Source organism: Pollachius pollachius (genome assembly GCF_949987615.1).
Source record: "Pollachius pollachius genome assembly, chromosome: 18".
In the NCBI taxonomy this organism is placed as follows: domain Eukaryota; kingdom Metazoa; phylum Chordata; class Actinopteri; order Gadiformes; family Gadidae; genus Pollachius; species Pollachius pollachius.
In genome coordinates, this window is record NC_136951.1 from 13,519,983 (window position 1) to 13,544,970 (window position 24,988).

The 24,988-nt window shown below is 47.9% G+C and overlaps 2 protein-coding genes across 2 annotated transcripts in view; one reads left to right on the forward strand and one right to left on the reverse strand.

Moving 5' to 3' along the window:
* The window catches only part of magi2a (membrane associated guanylate kinase, WW and PDZ domain containing 2a), a gene marked incomplete at its 5' end in the record, with an annotated part of 152,332 nt that extends 141,429 nt beyond the window's left edge, over nt 1-10,903 (reverse strand). The window contains one exon of the mRNA XM_079755925.1: nt 10,630-10,903. Coding sequence (XP_079612051.1) covers nt 10,630-10,903 — 274 coding nt within the window. The remainder of the gene's footprint in view (nt 1-10,629) is intronic.
* LOC307089375 (histone H3.2) overlaps nt 1-24,988 on the forward strand; it is a gene marked incomplete at its 3' end in the record, with an annotated part of 183,935 nt that overhangs the window by 131,383 nt on the left and 27,564 nt on the right. The gene's annotated exons all lie outside the window — the stretch shown is intronic.

A 24,988-nucleotide genomic window follows, 5' to 3' on the forward strand; every position in this document is an offset into this window, starting at 1 on the left:
GTAGAGGTGGGAGAACGTAGTTTTGGAGGTGGGGGTGGTGGTAGAGGAGGAGGTGGGTGGTGGTAGTGGTGGAAGTGGGTGGTGGTAGTGGAGGAGGTGGAGCAGGGTGATGGTTGGAGGGTGCAGAGGGACTGTTCCCACTGGGGCCCCAGTGGGAACCAGCGAACCTGTTGAGCTAAGCAATGAGCAGGAGGGGAGCGACCCATCGGACCGCCAACGTCCCACCTAACCAACAATGATCAGGCTAACCAACTCCACTCACCAACTCCACTCCAAACCGCCCTCGTAGAGACGTTGCTCTTCTCTCTAAAGTAACAGAGCCTAGCGACCTGCCCTTTGACCTCCCCATATCCTCTGACCTCTGCCTCAGAGGTCTGAGGCCTCCTCCCTCGATCTGGGTAGGAGCCGGGAAAGAAAGGCAGGCTCTGATTGGTCAGAGCGAGCTAGCGGGACGAGGGCGTGTCCGGGAAAACGTCCTGTAGGGCTGCGCTCCTTACTGCATGCCTCACATTCCGGAGGGCCGGAACTACTTTCTCAGGGGGAGGGGGAGAGAGATAGAGAGAGATAGAGGGAGAGGGAAAGAGAGACACACAGACACAGACAGAGAGAGAGAGGAAGGGAGGGTGAAGGAGTGAGAGCGAAAAGTATTGTGGAATGCGGTGGTCAATTTCTCTCCCTGCGTACTGGACATTACCTGCCGGAGGGTTACACAAAGGAAAGGTCAACATCAGGTGAAACCATGTTCACAGATTAATGGAGGCTTGCATTCCAGATCTGAAGTTAAATCAAAATCCCATGATCCTCCTTCTGGGACTTCTGGGTCAAAATCTACAGGACACTACGGGAAACTACAGGACAGAGCCTCTAGGTAGAGTCTGTTGTAGAGACTCTGTATCTACACATCAGCAAGAGACACTTCAGCATGTGATGAAGACAGAGGAGAGGAAAAGAAGGCCGAGGTTATGACCCCATGGCTGGACATGGGGGGGGGGGGGTGGTCGTGCCATAACAACCATAACTTTTGCATTTAGCGCTGACTTTAGCGTCGCTTAAGCAACTTACAATTGATAACATAATAATACTAATATTAGATAATACAGGAGGCCACTGCAAACCAGATGTTGCCACATCTGGTTTATTCACTTCATGGACACAAAGGTAAATACATAAAAAAGGAACTCACTGTGTGATGTGAAGACAGCGCATCATATCAGGTGATTGTTTTGGATCAGTTACCCAGTGAGAGACCAGTGATTCCGAGGTCCAGCGCTGGAATGGGGTCAGTTTCAATAACGGACGATAACCGCGGACGTCCTGTGATGTCCCGCTTATATCTCCCTTCAGTCATCCATCCGGTGGAGGCTTTATCCAGAGAGACGGCTAAGGCCACACACACACACACACACACACACACACACACACACACACACACACACACACACACAGCAACAGCAGTTCTGTCTGAAGGAGTGAGCGGTTTGTCCCACAGATTGAACGCCTCACTCACCAACCGCCGGCTGTCTCACTCTTTAGTGCCCGGATCATCATTAAATGTGTCGGGTACGCATTCTCTGCAATTGCTGAAACGATAATCGAAATGAGAGGTCTTCTGTGGCGACCTCGCGGGAACAGACCCTGAGTCTGTCCGTTGGTCTGGAGGTCTGGAGGACATTAGGATGCAAACACTGACACGGGCCGGAGCACGAGAAACACAACGGGGTCGGGTGGAGGAGTGAGGGGGTGGAGGAGTGAGGGGGTGGAGGGACAGAGATGGGGGTGGAGGGACAGTGATGGGGTTGAGGGGAGGTGATGAGGTCGAGAGGAGGAAATGGGGTTTGAGGGAGGTGATGGGGTTGAGGGAGGCTAATGGGACAGGCCAGAGGAGACAGACCAAAAAGTAGGAGAGGAAGAAAACAAAATGGCGGAGGTGATGAACAACAGCTACTGAAACGAGACCAGGAGAGGGAGAGGAGGAAGGCGGCGGTAGGTGCGGCCCTAGCACTCGTTTCCTAGGCCTAATGAGGACAATAACAAACTGTTTGAAGTTAGCTGATGTGCGTCAGTCGTTAGCGTGTCTGGTCGAGGCTGGGTCGGCGGTAATTCATCAACTGAAAAATGTTTTGTCAGTTACTGCTGATGGAAAGCATTAGTACAAAGAACAGTCGGGAAACCGCATGGAGGATAAAGCACTCCAAAACGAGCGACCCCTAAATGCCCCTCAGCTTCAGCTGTGCAGACATCGATTAACTGGTAGACTCAATAAAGTATTTTATATTATAGTATATCGTTTCAGTGTTAAAGTACTGAAGGAACTTCAGTACTGTACTGAAGTCTATCCTCCCGCCTTAAGATAGTTAACGAATCGCTGTCAGTCCATCCAACACCCCCATTGAAAAATGTAAACGCTAAAGGTAAGTTTAAGGTGTAGCGTGTAGGGTTTGGCATGGAATTTTTATTAAATGTTTATTTTCATGAGATTATACACTCATTAAAACATACTTATCAACGTTATATTCCATTTCTGTCTATTCTGCTAGACACATTTGATACTACGCAGCGCACTCTGAACGGGTGCAGAAATCAATTAATCAATCAATGACTTAGACATTACTTATCAAGACAAAATTGAGCAATTTAGCAATAACAAATTCATATTTTCTATTATGCTGGTTATAGATTTTGAAAATATTTTTGATTTGAAATCACTTCAAAATATATACAAATTCAAAAGAAAAATTGATCAATCGATCAATTGGAAAAGTGATTTATTGCGTATAAAAAATAAGAATTGAACTTGGAGCAAACACTTGATATGGAGCACAGGAATCAGCCATGCTGATGTCACATCCTGTCACTCCACACACTGAGAAAGAGCACATAAATGACCTGGTCAAGCCTGTCCATCAACATGAGTCAGCCAGGTGAAGGAACAGGAGGAGGAGACATGAGGAGGAGAGGAGGAGAGGAGGAGATGAGAGGAGAGGAGAGGAGGAGAGACGGCTCCTGGCCCGCAGCCATGCTTTAGTTTCCTCACCGCTGCGGTCTGCTTTATACTCACTGGCTTCACACAGAAACACTTCATACACACACACACACACACACACACACACACACACACACACACACACACACACACACACACTCCCTGCTTCTGTGTATCAGAGAGAGAGCCAAAGAGAGACACATCCATCCGCACCACGGTGCTGGAGGTAAGGAATACGTCTATGACAGTCTACCAGCCAGCCAGCCAGCTAGCCAGTCAACCAGCCAGCCAGGTAACCAGTCAGCCAGTCAACAAGCCAGTCATTCAACCAGCCAGCCAGCAAACCAGTCAGCCAGTGAACCAGTCAACCATCCAGCCAGCCAGTCAACCAGTTAACCAGCCAGCTAGTCAGTCAGTAGGAGGGAGTGGAGGTGGAGGATCATCTCCTCTCTGGCTGGACTCGTTTGGTCTAACGTTAGGCAGGAGGGGGTGAGTCGATGAGGATCAATGCCCAGGAAGAACCCAGACCCCACGATGTGAGCACTTCGGATTACACAAAGACATGCTGGGATGGAGAGGCAAAGGCAGACAGGCACACACACACACACACACACACACACACACACACACACACACACACACACACACACACACACACACACACACAGGTCCTGGGCAACATTCTTCGACCTTGCTCTGTGAGAAAACACTGCAGATGCAAACCTCTGATAGAAGGGAAACAGACTCGCTCACACACACTGAATGTATAAAACACTTGTTCACTACACTCCAGTAATATTGAGTGTTCCCAGGTCGGGCGATCAGCCAGATGCATCATGGGACAGAGTCGGCTGAAGAGCTCTCTCTCTCTGTCTTGATCTGAACACCTCATGTTGTCCTGGGGACGCCATGGGCTACATCAAGCAGATGTTTATTGCCTTTGTTTGTCTCTCTCTCTCTACTCCCTCTTTCTCCCTCCCTGTCTTTCTCTCTCCCTTTCGTAGAAAATATAGTCTTGAGCCCTGTTGATTGATTTATGAGTTGTATATTTATTTATTAAGTCTGTAAAACTGTAGGTCATAGCTCACCGAAACTCACAGAAAATCATTAGAAAAGATCAGATAGGAAAGCGTTCCCTCTAGAGCAGCGTTCTGCTCTTCTTTACTGAAACATGGACAGCATGTATACAGAGAGGGTTGTATTGGTAGAAAATATCCGTTATGTGATATATTATATAATTAAATAAATAAATAAACCTCTCTATCCGTCTATCTCCGGGCTCTATATCTTAGCACTTGGAAGCAGTTTATTTGCATTGTTTGATTCGCTTTGAGCAAATAAATAAATGTAATGTAATGATATGCATATAACATTACTGAAAACATTATTGATCAGCACTCCAACAGATATGTCCAGGTCATTTTCATCTATAAACTGGATGACCATGTTGACCAATACTTTGTATTGGTCAACATGTTCACCAATTAACTGATCATCAACATGTTCAACAAAGAACAGATCCTCATCATCAACATGGTCTCATATATTAAGTGCAGCTTTAATTCACGGGTTATTGCTGTTCATGTGCTGTTGCTTTGGTCTGAGGTAAACACTCCCCTAAATTGAATATACCAGATGGAAATATGTCATCATGAAATCAATGAGCCATTAAATCAATAAAAGTCTCCTGAAATAAATCAAAGTAAAAGTCCTTCTGAAAAACGTCTAATTTATTTTAGGATTATTTCATAGCCATATTTATTTACTTCAGCAATATTTAGTTATTTACTTGATATTGACTCAAATGGCACTCCATATTCATGAATCATCAAAGTAAGTGTTAACTATACGCAGTACCTGATCTTTTCTCTTTATGTAGGCTTCTGTGTTCATATGTGTATATCTGCTTGGATATATATATATATATATATATATATATATATGTGTGTGTGCATTTTTGCGTGTGAATGTTGGTGTATGTGCATTGTGCATGTATCTGTCCATGTCTTTATCCGTGTGTGTCTGTGCACGTGTTCATGTTTGTGTCCGCGCATGTGTGTGTCTGTGTGTGTTTGTCTGCGGATGTGTGTGCGTGCGTGCATGTCAGTCGGCCTGTCTTCACACGCACTCCCTTTGGGTTATTTATTGTCAACCACTTATCTCCACCGCCGTCAAATTAACTCTTCATTACTAAAAAAAACTGTTCAATACTTGTACCATTACTGGTGTTTACGGGTTCTTCATGATTCCTGTTTGTGTTCGGCTCCTCTCGTTGGCGCCCCAAACAGACGCCGCCACCGCTGCCCGCTGAGGAGCTGAAGTTCTCGTGTGTATTAATAACTCCCCAGCCTACACGTTTTGTTCTGAGCCAGGAGCCGCGTCGTTCACTGGGAGACTCTCACCCTCCCCCCCACTGCGGAGCGCTCCGGTCCTGATGTGAGGGGGCAGTCTTCATCTCACGCCTGGTCATGGAACTAAACATAAAGAAGCTGAAGATGATGATGACAATGATGTGATGGTGATGATGATGATGATGATGATGATGATGGTGTTGGACTCTTTGCCAGAGAGGGGAGTGAGGGACTTTGTGACCACCTGTTGAAGGTCAGTTTATGAATTACATAAACCAGGTAGGTTACATCTCTGCAGGTTACATAAACCAGATAGTTTAGTCTCTGCAGGTTACATGAACCAGGTAGGTTATTCTCTTCAGGTTACATAAACCAGATAGTTTAGTCTCTGCAGGTTACATGAACCAGGTAGGTTATTCTCTGCAGGTTACATGAACCAGGTAGGTTATTCTCTGCAGGTTACATGAACCAGGTAGGTTATTCTCTGCAGGTTACATGAACCAGGTAGGTTATTCTCTGCAGGTTACATGAACCAGTTAAGTCACAGTCTCTGCAGTGCCGTTTCACACTGAGCCATTCTGGAACACTTTGCTCAATGCTTCAGTTAATAACCGAGCCTTCATAGCTTGTTGTTGCTAACAGCTTCTCCAGCCTGGATAACAACATGCACCCGCCTGCCAATCTGTCAGAAGTGCCTCCGGGCATGAGGAGAGGTTCTGTACCTAACCGGCAGCAGCCTGGGTCTCCGAGGGCCAGCCGGAGAGGCCGGGCGGGCCAGAGCACCGTAGTAACTGACAAACAGAATGTTAAGCGCTGAGTGCCCGATGCCGAGGTTCAGCTCTTCTGCTGGATTCCGACCAGGAGCCCGAACCAAACTAACACCATGAGGCACTCGCTGTAGCTAGTTAGGCTGTGTGTGTGTGTGAGTGTGAGTGTGAGTGTGAGTGTGAGTGTGAGTGTGTGTGTGTGTGTAAGAGATACAGAAACAGAGAGAGTGAGAGACAATTAACTGAAAAGCAAGCAGGAAAAAGACAGAAGAGAGAGCAGGGATATAAAGTAGTTAAAGCCGTTTACCCTTCAGCGGATGATCCAGGTCAAACCAATAGATTCTGCAAAACAGGACTTACAAAAGCTCCACTGGCAATAAATCTGCCATTTCCACGAGAGAGACGGGCGTGTGGAACATTCCCGCGGTCTCACTGCGGGCCTGTCCGTCAGGGCTTCTGATGACAAGCGTACACAATCTGTAATCCGGGGGTACCGGGGCTGGGGGGGGCAGCTCGCTCTCTGCTGCAGAAATTGGAATACCTAAATAGGCCAACCTAATCTTAAGTAAAACCCTTTGGAAAATAAACGCTGTGCATGTCCGTTGGTGTGAGTGAGTGAGTGAGTGAGTGAGTGAGTGAGTGAGTGAGTGAACAAAGTTGAAATTGTATCTGAAATGTATCTCAAGTCAATGTAAATAACATCGTAATACTGAAAGAGACAATGGTATTTCTTGTATCATACTTGTGTGTGTGTGTGTGACCAGCGTGTGTGTGCGTGAATGTGGTGTAAGATTATTATGTCGCACAAGGCAGACGTGATGCTGTTGGCAATCCATCCTGATCCAATACTTCTACTCTGGAACTCATTTTACAATATTACAGGCTGATATTATAATATAATTATAATAATATTATAATAACTATATTAGCCCAAACACCGAGCTCAGGCAAGATGGAAAGAAACCCAACGTTGATTTGAATTTCGCAGAAGTTAGCAAAGAAGCGTCAGAGAGATAATTAAAAGTTTGATGGTACTACAAATCTCTCGGGCATACATGTTCTAACTAAAGCAGATCAAACTCAGTACAACACACACCCTATAAAAAAAAAACAATCCCTTCTGAGAGTGTGAGAGGTTCAGACTGGATCTTCCTCCTTGTTCTCCGAGCAGAACCATACAGATAGGGCCTAGCTTCCTGAGACATCTCGATGCTCGAATCTGCGGATCTCAGTGAACATCGGCAGGCGGTCTGGCCATCGACATGAAGCTATTGATTTCCAAATATGGTCCGCGCCTTGAGTTGTACAATGCAATCCAGCCAATCAGAGCGCCTCTTAGCTTCGGCCAAATCCAGTTGGAAGTAAAGCAAAGATCCATTCTCATCTGAGAAAAACAAGTATTTCTTTACTTCGTTATTCAGTCGAGTAGGGCTGCAGTCAACCAAAGAAGATCTCGGTCGACTGAAGTTCGACCGAGAGTCTACGACCCATCGATTGGTCGAAATTCAAAAAAATGGAATAATATAATAATCGAATCTGCCGCAGTGCTCCCTACTCTCCCTGCCAGCTGAACATCACGTCGGTGCTGTTTGGAGCAACAGTGTTTTGCTTAGTAAAAGATAACACAAGTCAGTCAAAACATTGGATTCGAGGTTTGAGGCATTTCGATATTTGGGAAATGGCTTTCAGCAGCATCAAGTCCAGACCGACCTGCAGACCCAGGAGGTGAACTCAGGAGACCAGGATGGACTCGCGGGCTAGTCCTCCTCCAGTGTAAGACCAGAGGACCGTCCAGACTCATTGGTCTTGTAACTTTATTCTTCCAGATGTCATGGATCAACAGATCCCAGATCAGGCAGCTGTTTCGTTACACTTGTGGGGATTGATTTATTATTAAAAGCTGCTGATCAGAGAGCTATGAAGAGAGAGAGCAGAAAAGAGCAGGAGACCGATTTTGATTCCTCCCTTTGCTTTCTCCCTCCCGTCGTTAGTATCCCTCGCCTTCCAAGCACCTGGGATTGAGTGCTAGGATCATGGAATCCCAAGCCAATCAGGGAAGACATGTCCTGATTGGTCAATTGGTTAAGTGAGTGGTCTCGGAGACAGACGCAGTCAGCTGGAAACAGGTCTTCTCACAGTGCGTCGCCCCACTCAGAGATGGACGGTCGACCCATTCTGACAGATTATACTCATAACTCTCATTACTCTTATGACCATATCTACAGCCCTTCAACGTAGAAGAAGAATCTGACCCTCGTGCAGCCCCACTCATTGAGACGTACCCTCTGTGGCCAAGACCTTGAAGCAGGTCTGCATGTCATAAGGGGCTGGTACAGCTCAGGGCATCTTGCTCATGGATGACTTACTATAAAATGCACTTTATTCAACCCCAAACCCCTTGGAGATCAATACAGTGCATTTTACATTTGCAATACAACTTTAAAATACAGTGCAAAACAGTTTATTGCACACACACACACACACACACACACACACACGCACACACACGCACACGCACGTGCACACGCACACACAGACACACTCACTCAGACAGGCAAACACACTCACACACACTCACACAAGCACACAAATGCAGACACATGCAGACACAGACACACACACACAGCCACACACGCACACACTGGTGGTGCACAACACAACTCTGTCTGCTCACATCTTTACTAAAACACCTAATAAATAAACATGCTTTTGTGTCCCAATACATCAACTGAAAACAATTTGTTCACCAAATCCTTGGCTAAGGCATCTCAGCCGTGAGATAACCCAGCAAGTTTGTGTCGGAGATTTCTTCCCAGTTTCGTATCTCTTCACCAAACTATGAAATACTTTGACTCACAAAAGCAGAAGCACAGAGCGTCTTACAGATTCAGATCTGTGGATCACTTCAGGCATCCTGTCAAAAGACACTAACATCAGGATCACTGCCACCACTTCACGATAAGAGAGGTTCACGGGAGGAAAAATGATACCACTCTTTTTCTCTTTACAAATCCTCTCTGTACAGCCCCCCCCCCCCCCCCCCCCCCCACACACACACACACACACACACACACACACACACACACACACACACACACACACACACACACACCCTGAGCCAAAGCTCCTTATGGGTATTTGCGGTTTTCCGTCTAAAGCGAGATTCCCCGCGGATCTCTCTCCCAGGGTGCACTCTAATGTATGCGTCCAATGCCATTAGCTCAGCCAATCAAAAGCCGGCAAAATATGTCCCAAACACACAGAGCAAATTTACAGCCGTTGACAAGCAGGACTTCAGCGGCTGTGGAGAGAAGCTTCACGCGGATCAGTCGGCCCACGCTGCTCTGCCTGATGGGGCTCACTTTACGCTCTCACATCGTCCCCAGAGTTATTTTAGGAGATGTGTGTGAGAACACGGGTGAGCAGCACTCTTTCTAGTGCATAAATCGGAATATTAAAATAGGCCAACCTAATCTCTAAGTAAACTCTTTTGAAAAATAAACTCTGTGTGTGTGTGTGTGTGTGTGTGTGTGTGTGTGTGTGTGTGTGTGTACTGAATAACAAAGTCAAATCGTTTCTAAAAGCATGAGTAAATAAGATGCATCTCTCGTTCTTTTCAGGGACATCTTAATATTTTAAAGATTAAACAAGATGAGCGTTTTTCGATAAATAGATATATATTTATATTTTTTATAATATATTTGAATCAAAGGCTTGCCCGTCTCATGTATTCGCTCTATGTTCTGGGGAGGAGATGATGTCTAGTCCATAACTGGTGAATGAAGTCATCTACTCAAAAAACCATGTGGATAGATTCTCATGTGCATACTTGCTATTGGATGTAAGGCTTTCATATTTCATCCGTTCATTTCCTTTAACTATGGACTCATGACACAAGAAGTGGTCCAAAAGAACAATCACATATTTGAAATTCTGCAAAACACAGAAAATACATTTTCTGTGTTTTCTTGATAAATGACGTTAATTGAACACATGAATCGATCACCTCGGTGCCAATCGATCGTTTCTTTAAAACACTTGTGTTTCCATGTTGATAGAAATCCCCTCGTAAAGTTCTAGCAGAAATATCCATCACTAGGTCCAAATCACTGCCAGCCCCCCCCCCCCCCCCCCCCCCCCCTGACAGCCCCTCTCCAGCTTCCTCCACGATGAACATCAACCATCATCTGACTGAAACTACCGTCACCAACATCAGCAGGGTGAATATCCACCATCATCTGACTGATACCAACGTTCACCAACAGCAGCATCTCCAGACAGAGAAGCAGCAGGAACAGTACACCTTAGAACTAGACAACAATTTGAACATGACAACACAACCACATCACCATCAACCATCGTTATCGTGCAACAATGATATAACTCACCACGAAAGTTCAAGCGCAATACGCTAAATCTGATTTCAATCGCAGTAAACTCGTCGGTCGATGTTGTCACAAAGGACACAATGCGTGCGTGAAACCACTAAAGAACACAATGCGTGCGTGAATCCACGCGTTCATCCTACCTTGCTTCACGCACTTCAGCCGGACGGGGTCCCTGCAGTGCCGGACCACGGCTTGGACGTCCCGGGTGGTGAGCCCGACAACAGGGGTGTCGTTGACCTCCAGAAGGAGCTCACCCCGGGTCCCGCCGGTCCCCTCTCCTCCCAGGACGGGGAACTGGCCGAGCTCCGCGCCCCCCCTCAGCTCGAACCTCAGCTCCCCCTCCCTGGTCCTGCTCAGGACACTCTCGTGGACTTTGTTGGTCCAGTGGCTCTTCTTCTTCAGGCTTTTGGACATGGCTGAAGCACGGAAAGAATAAAGCAAATTCACACGAAGTCTTCCATTCAGGGTCTCAGTGTTGTCGCGGTGCGTCTCCTCCTCCGGTGGGTGGATCCATGTCAGCCCGGACACACGGCGGCTGGACCGGGCTGTGGTGGTCTGCTGCTCAGCTCAGCTCCAGAACGGTCGACTGACCCGGATGTGAAGGCTGGAGGAGACGAGAGCTTTTCCCAATCCAGCTTTCCACGTGAAAAAAGGGAAGCGCTCCTAGCTCTGTGTTTCCACTGGAGAGGAGCGGTGTTCTCACCACCAGACTAACGCATGGGTCCTAATGTGCTGCTGTAGGCCTGCTGGAGAGCTAAGAATCTTTAAACACACGACAGGCCTACTGTGGGTTAGCTAACGTTGTTGTTCTCATCTTCGGTTGAACTTTGTGCAGCAGAAGGATTGAGAATCCCTCTTGCAGCAGAAGTCGAGCCTCGAACTCTCTGATAAAGTTATGTTATAGTTAACTTAATTTTCTGCCACTACGAGTTTCCGACAACAGGTCTACTGTGCATTATACAGTGTTGAAAATACTTTTAGGACTTGTTAATTGTCTTTTATGGATTATTGCCATCAATGACATTTTTCAGTCTAATTTATTTTAATCACTTTTTCAATTAATCGGGTATTACCCAGACGTCTGAACTCGGGTGGATTATAGGAACAATATCAACGAAGTAATGAGTTGACGGTTGACCTCTGGCTCATTAACACGTGTTTACCTTGGCTGAGAAACGCTGACCGCACGCAGACCGCGTCATCCCTCCTCCTCCCCGCAGAAGCGCTTTCCTGCATTCCGGTAGAAGGAGTCTCGCAGAAAGGGTCCTGCGTCGGCACATTGCGAGGGGGGGGGGGGGGGGGGGGGGGGACTGTTTTAACAAGGAGGGGAATGCTCTGAGCTCAGCCAAACACACCAGGAGGAGGAGGAGATCAGGACGTCAATAAGACGTGCACTGGAGAGACTCGGGTGGACTGGGTTCAATTTTCTTTTTTTTGTGTGCATCACAAAAAAGTATACCACTACTTAAAAGCACTTTGAACAGTTATTATGTTCATATATTTAGGGGGGGGGGTTTCCCCAGCTAGCTAAATGGTGAATGGACTGAATTTATACAGCGCTTTTCTAACCCAATGCGGCTAGCTTTACATTATTGCCTTACATTTACCCATTCATGCACACATTCACTCACCGACGGCGGTGCCAACCATTCAAGGCAACAGCCAGCTAGTCAGGAGCATTCAGGGTGAGGTCCGGTGTCTTGCTCAGGGACCCCTAGGAGGAGACAGGGAATCGAACTAGCGACCTTCTTGTTACCAGCCAAACCCGCTCTACCCCCTGAGGCACATGCCTCCCATAGATCCAGGGGGGACGCCTCCATCCTCTCTACCAGCGGTGGCTTCAGAGAACTCAGACTCCTCTGGTGGAACCCACGGGGACGGTGGCGACCTCGCCATGCCACGCTCTCCGTGACATAATGGCGGCGACGGCTCGTTGCCGCGTAATTACCGCCGGTCACAACTGGGCCAGCGGGGTGCGATGACGGCTGCCACTTCCCATCAGTGCCGTTCTAGCAGATGTGCACAATTAAGTCCCTGCCATGAGCCGCGGTATCTCTGCTGTTTCTGAGCGCAAGCTGGAGGGAGGCACTGAAGACCGTTGCTAGGGGGATGAGGCCAATCGTTGTGGGGAGGTCTGGACGGTAACAATGTTACGTTGACAATTTCAATTCAATTTTATTAGCCCTTAATCACAGGTGCAGTCTCAAAGGGCTTAACAGGCCGTGTGTTTATGACCCCCCCCCCCCCCCCCCCCCCCCCCGCTCCCTGACCCTTGCTCCCCAGGGGGAAAGAAAAAACTCCCTTAATTTGCGAGGACGATATCTTCAGAAGGAACGAAGAGTGGGGGATCCCTCCTTCCAGGGATGGTCAGGAGTACAATGGATGCCATAATTGACATGCATACATACATAGATAGACAGGCAAAACATTTTAAATGGGTAATGGGCTGCTGGCCAGTTAACCATAAAGAGAGTCCAGGCATGCAGTTGTAGTCACAACGACGCATACTTGACTCATTCACTCCTCGATTTGCTCCACAGGGGAGGTGTTTTAAGTAGAAGGATTCTGAGGTGATTAATTTGTTTTTGGGGCCGTCTGGTTGACCCGACTGGCCAGGGGAGTCAAGGATGCCAAGAAATCCGCAGCGGCATCCAAACAAGATGCCAGCAACATGTCGGGTTCGGCTGCGACCACAGAGTGATTCATTCGTCAGAGAGAAACAGGGCCACCATAGTGTGCTACTGCAGTCTTCATCAGTCAAACCCAGCCACAGAATGGTGGGTTTGATGCCCACCTTGCCCAACATACCTGTAAGCCTTATTGAGCACGAGACCTAACCCGAACCTGCTCTGTTACCTCCACACTACAGTCCCCTTTTGGGGTATATCTGTTTAGATTACATGTCACACTATATGTGCTGACAGACCAGTTTCAAGGGGAAGTGAGGAGGGTTTGGTGGCTTAAAGGGGCAAAGCAGAGGGTTTGGTGCCATCCGGTGGTGAGGTTGCAAATTGCTACCAACTGAACCTCCCCCTCACCACAAGTGTCATGTGATGAGGTTCCATGATTTATAAATTGTTCTTAGTTACTAAGTCTGTACAACTAGTTGTCATAGCTTACATGAAAAATAGCAACAAAAAAACCGCATCCTCTCTAGAGCCATTTGTCCATTCTGGGCTGCTATAGAAACATAGTGGTGCAACGTGGCCGCACCGGGCTGAAGGACCAGCTCCCAAAATAGCTCCTTCTAAGGTTACAAAAAAAGATTCCTATATACCTGGGATTATACACTAATTAAAACCCTTATTATATTCCATTTCGCTCAGTGCCACTCAATTATACACACTGCTCCTTTAAACAACAATGTCTTGATCTTTATGTGGATATTCTAATAAAAACATATGGTTGCAACTTCAGTAATAAGTATAAACATAAACACAAAAGATAATTACAGCTTCCTTGTGAGTCACTTTAGGTGCAGTCTCCTCAAATGAAGAAAGGAGTGAAAGGTTCACTCTCCATCTCCACTTTTGGAGATGGAGAGTAAACATGATTATGAATCTGCTTCTTGTTGTGTGGGGACATGGAAACAATGCTTGAATCAGTCTGCTCTCAACCCAGAAGAAGAAAGGAGGAGTTATTATCAGCATACTGCACTAGGTCTATTAAATGATAAATAAAGTGAAGTGTGTGGACGGTATCTGGAACTTCATTCATTTTTCAGTCCACCTCTCAGATCCTCTGCCCTGAATGGAGATATATTTGGGGCTTTCACAGTGGAGTGGATGATAACGGCCGTGCTTCCATGAAGGTTCGGTCCAGCACTCAGCGTTGCTGTGGACAGAATTAACTAAGTGGTAAGTGCTATTAAACCTGCACTGTGTTCCTTTCTTCACCGCACAAAATGCTTTGCCTTCAAAATATATTATCCATTTTCTAAAATGTGGTTAATGCAAAATAAAACCGAATCCCTGGTTTTGAAACCACTTGGCTAAAGCTCCACTACCAAGCATGCGTCAAGATATGATTTGAATCATTTAAATGTATGCATGCATGTTTGACTTCTGATTAGTTGTAGGTATACAGATAACATTTATTTGTAATACTTTCTAAACAAAGTTAGACATGTGGGCAGCATGTGGCTCAGTCCTCCCGAGCCACATTTACAATTACAATTAGGGCATTTAGCAGACGCTTTTATCCAAAGCGACTTACATCAGTTAATATACACATTGACACACCAACAGCAGAGTCAACCATGCAAGGTGACAGCCAGCTCGTCAGGAGCAGTTAGGGTTATGTGTCTTGCTCAGGGACACATCAACAATCAGCTAGGAGGAGCTGGGGATCGAACTAGCGACCTTTCGGTTACAAGGCAACTGCTCTACCTCCTGAGCTAAGCCGACCCTCTAGGTTGCCAGTTCGATCCCTGGCTTATCCTAGCTGAATGTCGGGGTGTCCCTGAGCAAGATGCCTCACCCTGACTACTCCTAATGAGCTGGCTGTCATCTTGAGGGGTTGTCAACACCGTCGGTGTGTGGATGTGTGCATGAATGGGTGAATGTGAGGCCACATTGTAAAGTGCTTTGAGTGGCTACTGGTTAGAAAAGCCCGGTATAAATGCAGTCATTTACAATTTACTGTTTGAAAAGCAAACTGCCTCCCATAGAACGCTGGAAGCCAATCCCAGAGGGACCGTTTGGACCAGAATGATTCTCACAGGAACCAAAACGTGAGCCTTCGCCCTCGCAGCCCAGCCTTTGAAAATGAAAGTGAAAGTAGAAACAGATTGCACGAGAGGAAGGTGATGACACACAGCGCAGGTTCAGCAGCAGACGAGCAAACAGCAAAGATGTTGCTCCGGCTCCCCATAGGAGAGGAGCCAGCAGCCGGGAGGGCTGTCACACACGGCCGCTTACGCATCTCCATCTCTGGGGAGCACTGATGTTCTCCGCATGCAATCAGCGGCCTGACAGTTTGATAGACTACCACAAGCGCTCTGCCCTCCGCCACGCCGCGCACACTCTGACGCCCGGACCATCGCACCTCATCTCCACACGCCGCCTCCTTCTGATTTCCATGTAATCTAGTATTCCTGCATGATGTATGAGAGGGAATGGGTTTAGCCTTGTTTATCCAAACACACACGTGAGTGTGCGCACACAATCACACACACACACACACACACACACACACACACACACAAATACACACACACTTACCCAACCATCCACCACCTACCCTTTCCTAACATGCATCCATACAGCAATGGCCTCCATATTCTGTCTTGGGGTGATTCTCTCTGCTGAATACATCATGCATAATGCAACACAATACAGAACGCATCAACAAACATCCCAGCATCTCAAGGCACATCTTCAGAAAGACAGATCTCAAGAAAGAACTCCGGAACCAGACAGACAGATCTCCAGACAGACCGATCTACAGACAGATCTCCAGACAGGTGTGCCGACAGACAGATCTCCAGACAGAAAGATCTCTAGACAGACAGATCTCCAGACAGGTCTCCACACAGACAGATCTCCAGAAAGACAGATCTCCAGATAGACAGACAGATCTCCAGACATAAAGGTCTCTAGACAGACAGATCTCCAGACAGGTCACCACACAGACAGATCTCCAGAAAGACAGATCTCCAGATAGACAGACAGATTTCCAGACAGACAGATCTCCAGACTGAGTATCTGTGGTTGGTCCTCCCCCAGGTCATACTCCCAGTCCTCGCCCCTCTCATCTCTCTGAATGTGTTTCATCTCTGCCACAGAGCGTCTTCTATCAGTTCAGGTGTTGCTGTTTATTCCCTGTCTATCACCCAGCAGTCCAAAAGGGCTTGCCTTCCCAAACCTTAATCTACACCATTTCTAGTGTTCCTTCTTATGTTTAATTTCCTGTTCAACCAGTAGAGCCACGCTAGCATTTATTTATTTAATGAGGTGAGCATACCCTTTAATAAATTGAGCTGTGAACGTGTGTGCCTGTAAATATGAACGAGAAGCAGCAGTCCCTCATAAACGGCGCTGAGTTGATTTCAGCCATAACTATGATCATATGTCTTTAAATATTATGTGTTGTACATTGCTCTGATTCATATTTGAATGATGTGTGACTATGGCCACATATCTAAACGTGGCTATCACTACGATTTAAGAGCTGTGATCTTAGGTGTCATTTGAAATCGCCGAGCCATCCGCCCGCACGTCCGCCTGTCAATCACAGGGTAAACGCATCACTAAGTAGGGGGACGGGGGGATTTTATTGGTTTAATGTTATGCTAATTATTCTGCTCTCCCTTTGCTCACATTGCATCGACAGCCTCTAATAATGTGTGGGCTAGGTTTACGCAAATGTGGATACTAGCGTTATGTTCGATGCCAGTGTGAGAGAGCCCAACGTGGAGGACTTGGAGCATCCTGGGTCTCAGCTGGGGACCAATCAAAAGGGCTGCAGTCTGAGGAGGTTCTGGGGTAGGGTCCCACCTGAAGCCAGCTGACCGTCAGACCACAACACCTGGAGATCATCCAACAGGACGCAGCAATAAAGTCAATGTAAGGCAGAGAGAGAAAGACACACACACACACACACACACACACACACACACACACACAGAGAAACACACACACACACAAACTGACTAACAGAGAAAGAGAGACACAAACATACCCCTCCACACATACACACACAGAAAGAGAGAAACAAACACACACACACACACACACACACACACACACACACACACACACACACACACACACACACACACACAGAGCCAGAGAGAGACACAGAGACAGAGAGATACAGAAACACAGACACAGAGAGATGGATAGAGACAGACGGAGGAGCTGAGCCTCCCAAAACCTCGAGCCATTCTAATATTCCTCCACGCCGCCTGCCGTCACCACTCGTTTCCTCCGGACTGAGGAAAGTCTCCAGCAGAAGGAATCAATCTCAGCCCCTCCTAGCTCAGAACCCGGGCCGCTCCGTCCCACACCGCTGAGAGACACCCCGACCGTCCCCCGTTCCTCCCAGGAGCATCTTCTGTATTCTGCACACAGGGGCCCGATGTGAGGCACCTCTGTTGATGCCCCCCCCTGGTGATGGTTGAATGGCCGTCACATACAACATACTCCGCTCCCTTCCAGAGTGGTTTCAGCGTGTCTGAAGGCAGGAACCCTGCACATCTTTTATTTAGCGCAGTGTTCCAGTCTGCGTGAGGCGTCTCATATCCTCGTCTTGGCAACTCGTCTGTGAGTCTGATTTACAGTAATGACTTATAAAAAAAACAACTGTTGCAGTGGAAAGGTGCAAATATATTTCCTGATTTAGCTGTCGACCCTCAGAGCGGTGTAATGTGTTTCGTCGTTGTATTCGTACGATACAATAACAACTGCTAATAACCCGCACCATTATTTTTGGACGAGCTGGCTAGATGCTTTCTCTCGCTGTCAAAACAGCACATTTATTCACAATCCCAGTCCAACCACAGTTTGTTTTGAGTGTGCGATCGCGGGTCGCTGCCTACTCCTCTGATGACTTTTACCTTGTAAAGAAAAAAATACTCACATGAATACCAACGGTTTTTTACAACGATTTATAAGATTCCTCGCCCTTTTACAACCACATTGGTCCTGCAAAAATATAAAACCACCTCTGCCCTCCCATCGCTATGTGATGCCGTCAGACGGTCCGGTCCTAAGAAAACCTTTCACATTTCTCTGGCGACCTTAAAAACAAAAACAGCCACATTGTTCAATTATATTATTCCAATCACCACATGTTCCGCCCCCAACCCCTACAGTCTTCCTGTTTTTGTGAGGATTTGACGGGTTTGTTTGCGTCTCGCTGACTCGGCTGCAGGCCTCCTATCTCATCCATCATTCAGAGGCGTTGCGTGGTTTCCTGATTGGTCCCCAATCTGACCCTAATTGGCAGTTTACAAGGCAACTCCAACTTTCAAGTCAATACATATTCCCTTTGCCGCGATTAGACGATTTCGGAGTTGGCCTAGATATTAAATCAAGTCGTTGTTCTTGTCTTGTCATGCAAAAATGTAGACGGAGAAAAAAAAGAAGGAGGGAGGCAGGAAAAAACTAACGATTGAAGGGAAGATGAACTGAACGTTGGCTGAGCAGCTCGGCTAAACAGTGACCCCTGCTGGCACTGATGGGAACTACACTTCAGACGGTTGAAGGGCCGACATTAACGCAAGAAGGTCTTCAGAGCAGGGCTAAGCAGGCATGAATAACTAGGGGCTGGGGGCAGAGATGACGAGTTAAATCCTGTTCTGTTTTATCAACAGCTAGGGGGTCGTTTGTTTCATGTAGGTAAACTACTTTCATGAAAATATGGTTAAGCGATGCATCTTATTTGATGTACAAATATAATACACTGACAATGGTTCACATTATCACTGACTGCAATCATAGCAACATGAATGATGAACACGCTAGTATTTTTGCTAAGTTTTTTTTTTTTTTTACTTTTAGTTCACCTGTAAACACACAGAAAACAAAAGGCTGATGCAACTTCTAGACTGGAGCAGCAAAAACGGGATTCAGCAGAGATGATAAAAATTCTCTCTCTCTCTCTCTCTCTCTCTCTCTCTCTCTCTCTCTCTCTCTCTCTCTCATAAACACACTAATATGAGGCTGTACACACACACACACACACACACACACACACACACAAACACACACGGTCAAACAGAACAGGACCCCCAGAATGTCACAGATTTCGGGTGATCAGAATAAGAGTGGCTTCAGACTTTCCTTCCTCGCTCCAGACATATGAAATAAACGTCCGCTTCAAAGCCAGGGACCTTGAGACTGCAGCAGTTTGGTGCTTAACTCACCAGAAGCTAATAGCCAGCTCTATTAGCGTGCCACATTCATCAGCCAATAATTACCCACTAATCTAATTGCATCATTAAAGTGAAAACCTATAATTTACAACGTTTAAAACTTGACTTTGACCTCCCCGGCGATCCCAAGAGGAACAGACTTATCAAAAAGTAACGAAGGAGACGGAGCACCGGGTCTGCCGTCTGAAGAACAGAGAAGAAGAGAGAAGAAGAGAGAAGCAGAGAGCTGATCTGTTCCTCAAAGTCACCCGACAGCTCCGTCCTGAAGCCTTCGTTAAGTGACGACTGAACAGATGAGGCTGGTCTCAGATCAGAGCTTCACCTCTCAGAAGGTCTCTCACAGGACACGGCTTCATTACATTTACATGCAGGGCATTTTAGCAGACGCTGTTATCCAAAGTGACTTACAATGGCTCACACACACTCACGGTGGAGTCAACCATGCGAGCTGACAGGCAGCTCGTCGGGAGCAGTCAGTGGTGAGGTGTCTCGCTCAGGGACACCTCGACACTCTAGGAGCCAGGGATCAAACCAGTGACCCTATTAGAAGGGAGGGTTATATGATGCATCATCCATGAAACATTTAGCACAGGAGATCTGCAGAATAATATTCAACCTTCTAGATTCAAACGACTTAGAATCATTGGACAATCACTTTCTGGTACCGAGATAACCTCTCCTCCCAAGACTGCCCCCCATTGATATTTTCATCTGCTCAAAGACCCATGAACTATTTATTTTTCGCGCCTCTCCCTGAATCTCTTTATTCCCACTTATCCCCAATCTCTTTATTCCACCCTGAATCTCACTCAATCTCTCAGCCGCGGGAGTGAAGGATGGCCGAGCTCCCAGCCAAGGTGGAGAGGGCTGGACGTGGAGGAGGAGGAGGGCGGAGGTGGTGAGTGTGGCGGTGGAGCTGGTGGTGTTGGCTGGGAGCAGCCAGGCGTCATGGCGATAGGGCCAGAGGGACAGCGTCCCATGAACAGCGAGGCCACCAGCAACACCACCACACTGAACCCCACCATGGCTCCACCACCACCACCACACTGAACCACACCATCACACTGAGACCCATCAGCACCACCACCATCACACTGAACTCCACCATGGCACCACCACCACCACCACACTGAACAACACCATCACACTGAGACCCATCAGCACCACCACCACCACACTGAACCCCACCATGGCACCACCACCACCACCACACTGAACAACACCATCACACTGAGACCCATCACCACCACCACCACCACACTGAACCACACCATCACCACCACCACCAACCAACTGAACCCCACCATCATCACCCCCCCACCCCACCCCCCACCACCACCACCACCACCATCCATATGGTTTATGTGCCCCTGGAGCAGGAAGGATTATTCGCTTGGTGGAGAGACTTCAGCGGCTCCCTACCTGGCCATCAGCAGGGGCTGTAAGTCACTTCACAAGGGGTGCAACTCCACATCATACAGGGGAACATGGCCTCCACATCATCAGAGAACTTGAGGAGGCTGTGTTCCCTTCATACATCTCCCTCCATCACCACCTCCCCCCGTCACACACCATTCTCCTCCGGGGAAACACTTCAAAAAATGAATGAAGGAGACCAAAGAAACCATCAGACAGCGATCAATGGGGGTGACAGGGTGGCCATTAAGGGGAAAGTTTTACCAGTTGGATGGTGGGAGGCAGCTGTGTGGAACCCTTGCCAGGCCCACTCAGAGAGCCTGGAGCCATTCGCTCAACCCGGGATCTCAACCATCAGTGAGTCGCCAGGGCATTAAAACAGAGAGCAGACGGCAAACCTTCATCTTCAGAAAGAAACCCTTAAACCAACAAGTATCCAATGTTTATTCATGTTTCACAGCCTTACTATTTTATTGGTTTAGTCCCGAAATGTTGCAACTTTTCGTTTGTTGAGTTTAACGGTACATGAAGGCATGTTGTTCACTTCAGGATTGGTGCATAAATACTGTACTTCTCTCTGGGGGGTAACTAAAGACTGATGACATGCGGGCCCCGGGGCCAGAGCGCTGAGAACCAGCGAGCTAAACGATAAGGTGGCTCTGAGGACACATGCGGGGTGTGTACACAGCTCTGGAGGAAGGGGAGTGGGGTGCTTTTGAAAGATTAGCTGCAGCACCTCCAGGCTGCAGCTTGATGTGAAACGCCTTAAAGCTGGAGGAGAATACACTGCGGGCGTGGAGGCTCTGCTGAAATGTCCAAAACGCAGCTTGACTGGTAATTGGAACTGAAGGGAACTTTGACTCCAGAGCACATTATTTAACAAGCCACGCGCCTAGAACTTGAACTTTGTTGTGCACACGTTCCGCGGAGGGATAAAACAAGCACCGTCGGGTTATCCGGGACCGAGCCGTGTCAGACTCGTAGAGAAACCCATTAAAAAAGCCCTTCATCAAACTTGCATGTGACCTGGAATTGAAGGTTTGCTGAGGCTCGGCCCAGAATTTAGACCTTCGCTGGATCAGAAACCCCAAAGCCGCCTTCAAAGGCTGCCGTGTACCGTTGTCGGCCCCGGGCCACAAGATGGGTCCCGAGGTGGGGGTCAAAGGACCGAGGAGGTTCTGCAGGGCTGAAAGGGCGGGTGTAGAGAGGAGCAGGGAGGGGGGATGGCGTGGTGGATATTGATGTTCTCGACGGGTTTGGGTGCAAAGGTGCAATACAACAACAACAACAACAACAACAACAACAACAACAACAACAACAGATTAATCTTTCTCTGTATCTGTATTCCTTGTGGAGTCTCCATCTCTTCTACTGAGCTCTCCTCTCACTGCGGCTCAGACACCATCTCTGGGGATCAGCCCATCAGCTCCTCTAAACACACAGTCTCTGGAGAGAGGTAGAGGTGGGAGGGGGGAGGGGGGAAGGCAGGGCGGGTCATTAAAGAGGAGCTTTCAGACAATCTAATGTCTTTGTTGCTCCAGTCCTGAGCACGGCCATTAAGAGAGGCGGACTGGGAACGACCTCACAGAACTCAACACCGGGCGAGATTACGGTCAGAATGATGGGAACTGTGGACGCTTTTACCCAGGCAATTCAGTGTGTGTCTGTGTGTGTGTGTCTGTGTGTGTGTGTTTGTCTGTGTGTATGTCTTTCTCTGTGTGTGTGCGTGTGTGTGTGTGTATCTTTCTCTCAGTCTCTGTATATGTATATTTCTCTCAGCCTGTGTGTGTGCGTGTGTGTGTGTGTGTTCTGTGTGTGTTTGACTCTATGTGTGTGTGTGCGTGTGTGTGGTGACCTAATGACCTGCAGTTTAAATGCGTTGGTAGGACGAGGACATCGAGTGGGAAGGGTTGGGGTGTAACCTACAGGCAGGGGGAGGTTGAGCGGGTGGGGTCACCTCAGTGTGGTGGGGGGAGGAGAGTTAGGGGTGCAAGGAACGGGGTCACCTAGAGGCTGATGGAGGGATGGGAGTAGGTGGGCTGATGGGGGTCAGAGTGACCCCCGACCCCCCACTCGTTGTGATGAAGACTGGGGTAACCCTCTAACCCTCTAATCTTCATCACCACTTGTGGGGGGTCAGAACCCCCCAGTAACTCTGAACCCCCATTAGTGGTGATGAAGACTGTGGTAACCCTGGGTTACGCTGTCGGTCAAACTTTGTGGAGGAAATGATCCGTTAGTTTGAGGCTCTGTGGTGGGAGATGTTTCACTCCACAAGAGAAAGCTGTCTTTGGCGGTACACATGGTGTCTCTTTCATAATTCTGATGCTTCCTGTCTGTCATTCTCCCTTTTTCTGAAGCATGTTTACCACACACAAACACACACCCACACACAGCAGAATAAAAACTAACCCTATTCCTTCAGCATTAGCAGCAGTGAGAAGTGCCACAGCTATTGCACGTTCTTTCCCCGCGAATCATACATCATACACAATAATATGTTGTTCCAGAGTACAAGAAACAAGTCCAGTGTAATCTTCGATCGTTTTTCATTTGGAATGCAACCGAGCAGAAAGAATGATGGCTTTCATTTCCTGGGGCTCCGACTCCCCTCTCCATACTGGCGTTTTAACGAGTGGCTTCAGCGGCTAAGTGCTCTTTTCTCGACAGTGTTACGCATAATGGCATCGGAGTAGCAATCATGGCAATTCAGCCGCAGCCAGAGGTAGACTATATCGGCCGTCTGGGAGGCCCAGCGGCAAAGATGACAAACCGGCACACACTGGAGGCAGAACACGCTTCATAGGCACACATCGGAACACACACGTATTTGCATGTCCATCTGCACCCTTAGGAGCGAGACGGGAACCAGCAGACCGGGTGTGGGTGCTGATCAGACACCCTGATCTGGAGACAGAGACCAGCAGACCGGGTGTGGGTGCTGGTCAGACACCCTGATCTGGAGACAGGGACCAGCAGACCGGGTGTGGGTGCTGATCAGACACCCTGATCTGGAGACAGGGACCAGCAGACCGGGTGTGGGTGCTGGTCAGAGGTCTGAACCTTCTGGCTGCTCCTCACATTGGTTCTGTGGTTGTTTGAACGTTGTCTGTTTGACATATTTGTTAGTTAATTAGTCAATTACTCCCACGTCCTCCTGGTACGATGATATGAAAGGCCTTAAAAAAAGGGGAGGGAAGGATATTTGCCCAAACTCCAAAGAAATATTATGGAAGGGAGTAACGTCGAAGATCACTCAAGGCTCCTGGCTGGGAGATGTTCTCTGAGTTCACCCAGACAGGCTCTTTTCTTTAGTGAGAAAAAAAGGTTTATTTTGACCATTTGAAGCATAATAAAAATATCAGCTCTCGAAGCAAAGCGATCCAGAGGCTGGCATCGAGAAGCCTGGGCTTGAAGGAGGGGCCGTGGGCAGGGAGAGAGTCCTTCTCTGTCTGGCCGTGTTCCTTCTAATGGGGACGTACTGGGAGGTGAACTGAGGTAAAGTCTTTATAGGAGGTTAGGGAGGGGAAACCGTTTAAAAAGAGTCAGTAGAGGTGAAGCATTTAGAACGAGGTGAGGGAAGGTGACGGAGGAGGGCTTCAGACAGAGCTGTTATCCCTGGACGGGAAACAGAGAAGGTGGATGAGCTGGTGATGATGGAGTGGGGACGTGGAGTACACACACACGCGCACACACACACACACACACACACACACACACACACACACACACACACACACACACACACACTCCTGGAGAGCCATGCAAAGCCCTGACTGTCTGATGAAGAAGACCCAAGAGTGACCTCAGACTCTCAGACATGCAAAGTCTGAGGAATAGAGCATCTGAGAATGTTGTGTGCTGCTAGCGCCACAAGGCTAGCGCCTCACGCAAACGCCTGCATCTCACGCAAACGCCTGCATCTCCCGAAAGCGCAGCACGTACAAGCTACTGTGTAGTTGGCAATAGTCTTCGCAATGTGTTTCAATGCAACTTTTCTGCCGAATGGGTCCGACGAGAGGCAACGGAGTGGTTGGATAGTTGGCCGCTGGATTGAGTCTTGGCGTTGTGTAGGCCCCTTTACACCGCGGCTCTAACCAGGTCAGTGCCAGGCCTATGGAACATCACAGTGCGACACCATTCTCCCTGACACAGTTTAATATTCAACACCCCCCTGCCTTAGACTCGCATTCTAATGCATGGCA